This window comes from Phragmites australis, chromosome 19 (genome assembly GCF_958298935.1).
Source record: "Phragmites australis chromosome 19, lpPhrAust1.1, whole genome shotgun sequence".
NCBI classification, from domain to species: domain Eukaryota; kingdom Viridiplantae; phylum Streptophyta; class Magnoliopsida; order Poales; family Poaceae; genus Phragmites; species Phragmites australis.
Window position 1 is genome coordinate 917,100 of NC_084939.1, and position 1,709 is coordinate 918,808.

Here is a 1,709-nt window from a genome sequence, read left to right on the forward strand (position 1 = left end):
GGTATCTAAATCACTTCAAATAAAAAAATTGTAAACTACAAAGTTATAGATCTCATCGAAACCTATAATTTTCATATAAAGTTTATCTCCATCCGACACCGTATGAAAAAGTTATGAATTTTGAAAAATCGGTTGTCATCAACTGTTAGTGACGGTTTGTGACACGAACCGGCATTGATAGTCCTTTCATTATCAGTGCCGGTTGTGGGATGAACTGACACTGATAGTGACTTTTTAGTACCGGTTTTTAGCACCTCAGTCATTATTCACGTGCGGGAGTTTAACAACCGACAACAATACGTCTTCAGTAATAGTTTTTGCACAACCGATATTAATAGAGTACTACTTATGAGATATTCTGTAGTAGTGCTTATATAAGTCCACAACATAGTTCATATTAGTATACAGAGTAATAGAGCTATATAGTACATGAATAGAAATTGGATGGTTGTGCTACAGGACAATAGATGCCAAGGCATTCATACAATAACAGTATATAGGTGGAACTTTGGGTTGTCAACTTTGAAGTACATAAGCAAGCAGTAAAGCACTGGTTCACCCATTATTTAGACATATAGGATCGAAGTTTTGATGGTGATCATGAGTCCAAATCCCGTGGATGGCATAAGAATCAATTGTTTTTAACAACTTGTGGAGCTCTCTCCATGAGGACCACTGGTTTTGGTGCAGCACAGTTCATCTTCTCATTCTCCTTCTCTGGGATTTGGAAAGCTGATGCAGGGAAGGTCTTTGAAATCCCAGCAATGCTCTTGCAGATAAGTTTCCCAGTTGCTAGTTCATCAAGGGCAATCTCCTCCACTGGGACCCACACCATGAGCTCTCTGGTCTTTATCCCTTTGACCTTCTTGATCCTGCCCTTCTCTGCGTAGGCGGTGATCTCAGTGCCATAAGAGACAAGCCTTCCTAGACTCTGAAAGATGTGGTCTACCCTCTTCTTTTGCTTGAGCCACACATATCCAGTTTCCTCGACATAACCACACTCCATTATGTCCTTTAAGGGAAGCAGACCATTGGGGAGGCCTGCTTCCTTGAGCAAGAGCTGGGTACACTGTTGGCAGATCTCATCGCCATAGTAGACCTCAGCCTTGGCCTTGAGTTCATCGGCTATAAGAGCCATCGCTATGGGTTATCTCTTTTCTCTCTTACTCGTTCTTTTCCTTTTCTTTTTCTTTGCTCTGAAGCAGTTTTTGAGGCTTAGCTTTGTATGGTTTTGCAGTGCATGGCTGCCTTTATATAGGAAATGTCTTGTGTAATTGTGCCTCATCATGTATGGAATTTTCCATCTTGCCATTGTCTATTAAGGACATGACAACATATTATTGTCATAAAATCTGTAGGGTCCTCTTCTCGAGGTTAATGTTGCAGCATCAAATTGATGTCATGTGAACGGTTGGACTTGGAATTTTCCCACTGGTCATGGTAGTTCATATTATTTTACTTTGAACCCATTTTCTGCCTCGATACAAATAAAAGGTAAAAAGTCATACTGGAGAGCAGTAAATAGATAGTTGAGCAGATATATATATATATATGTGTCTACTTAAATTACCAGTTGTAAATTCTGACATATAAAAGTTGCCTCCCAGTGAGATGAGAATGCTACTGGTGTCCCAAGGCTTTTTCTCTTTTGTCGAACCTCTGTAATACTCTATAAGCTTTCTATGAAAGGTAGGTATAGCAAGTTTTCT

At 39.7% G+C, this 1,709-nt stretch overlaps 1 protein-coding gene across 1 annotated transcript; it reads right to left on the bottom strand.

Moving 5' to 3' along the window:
- Positions 1 to 516: 516 nt before the first annotated feature.
- Positions 517 to 1,207, bottom strand: LOC133900565 (uncharacterized). Its single transcript, XM_062341744.1, has one exon. The coding sequence runs from the start codon at positions 1,136 to 1,138 to the stop codon at positions 632 to 634; it is 507 nt and encodes a 168-aa protein (XP_062197728.1). The 5' UTR covers positions 1,139 to 1,207; the 3' UTR covers positions 517 to 631.
- Between the last annotated feature and the right edge of the window lie 502 nt (positions 1,208 to 1,709).

Excerpts from the sequence above, each read along its gene's own strand:
- LOC133900565 (XM_062341744.1), bottom strand. The coding sequence starts at position 1,138 with ATGGCTCTTATAGCCGATGAACTCAAGGCCAAGGCTGAGGTCTACTAT.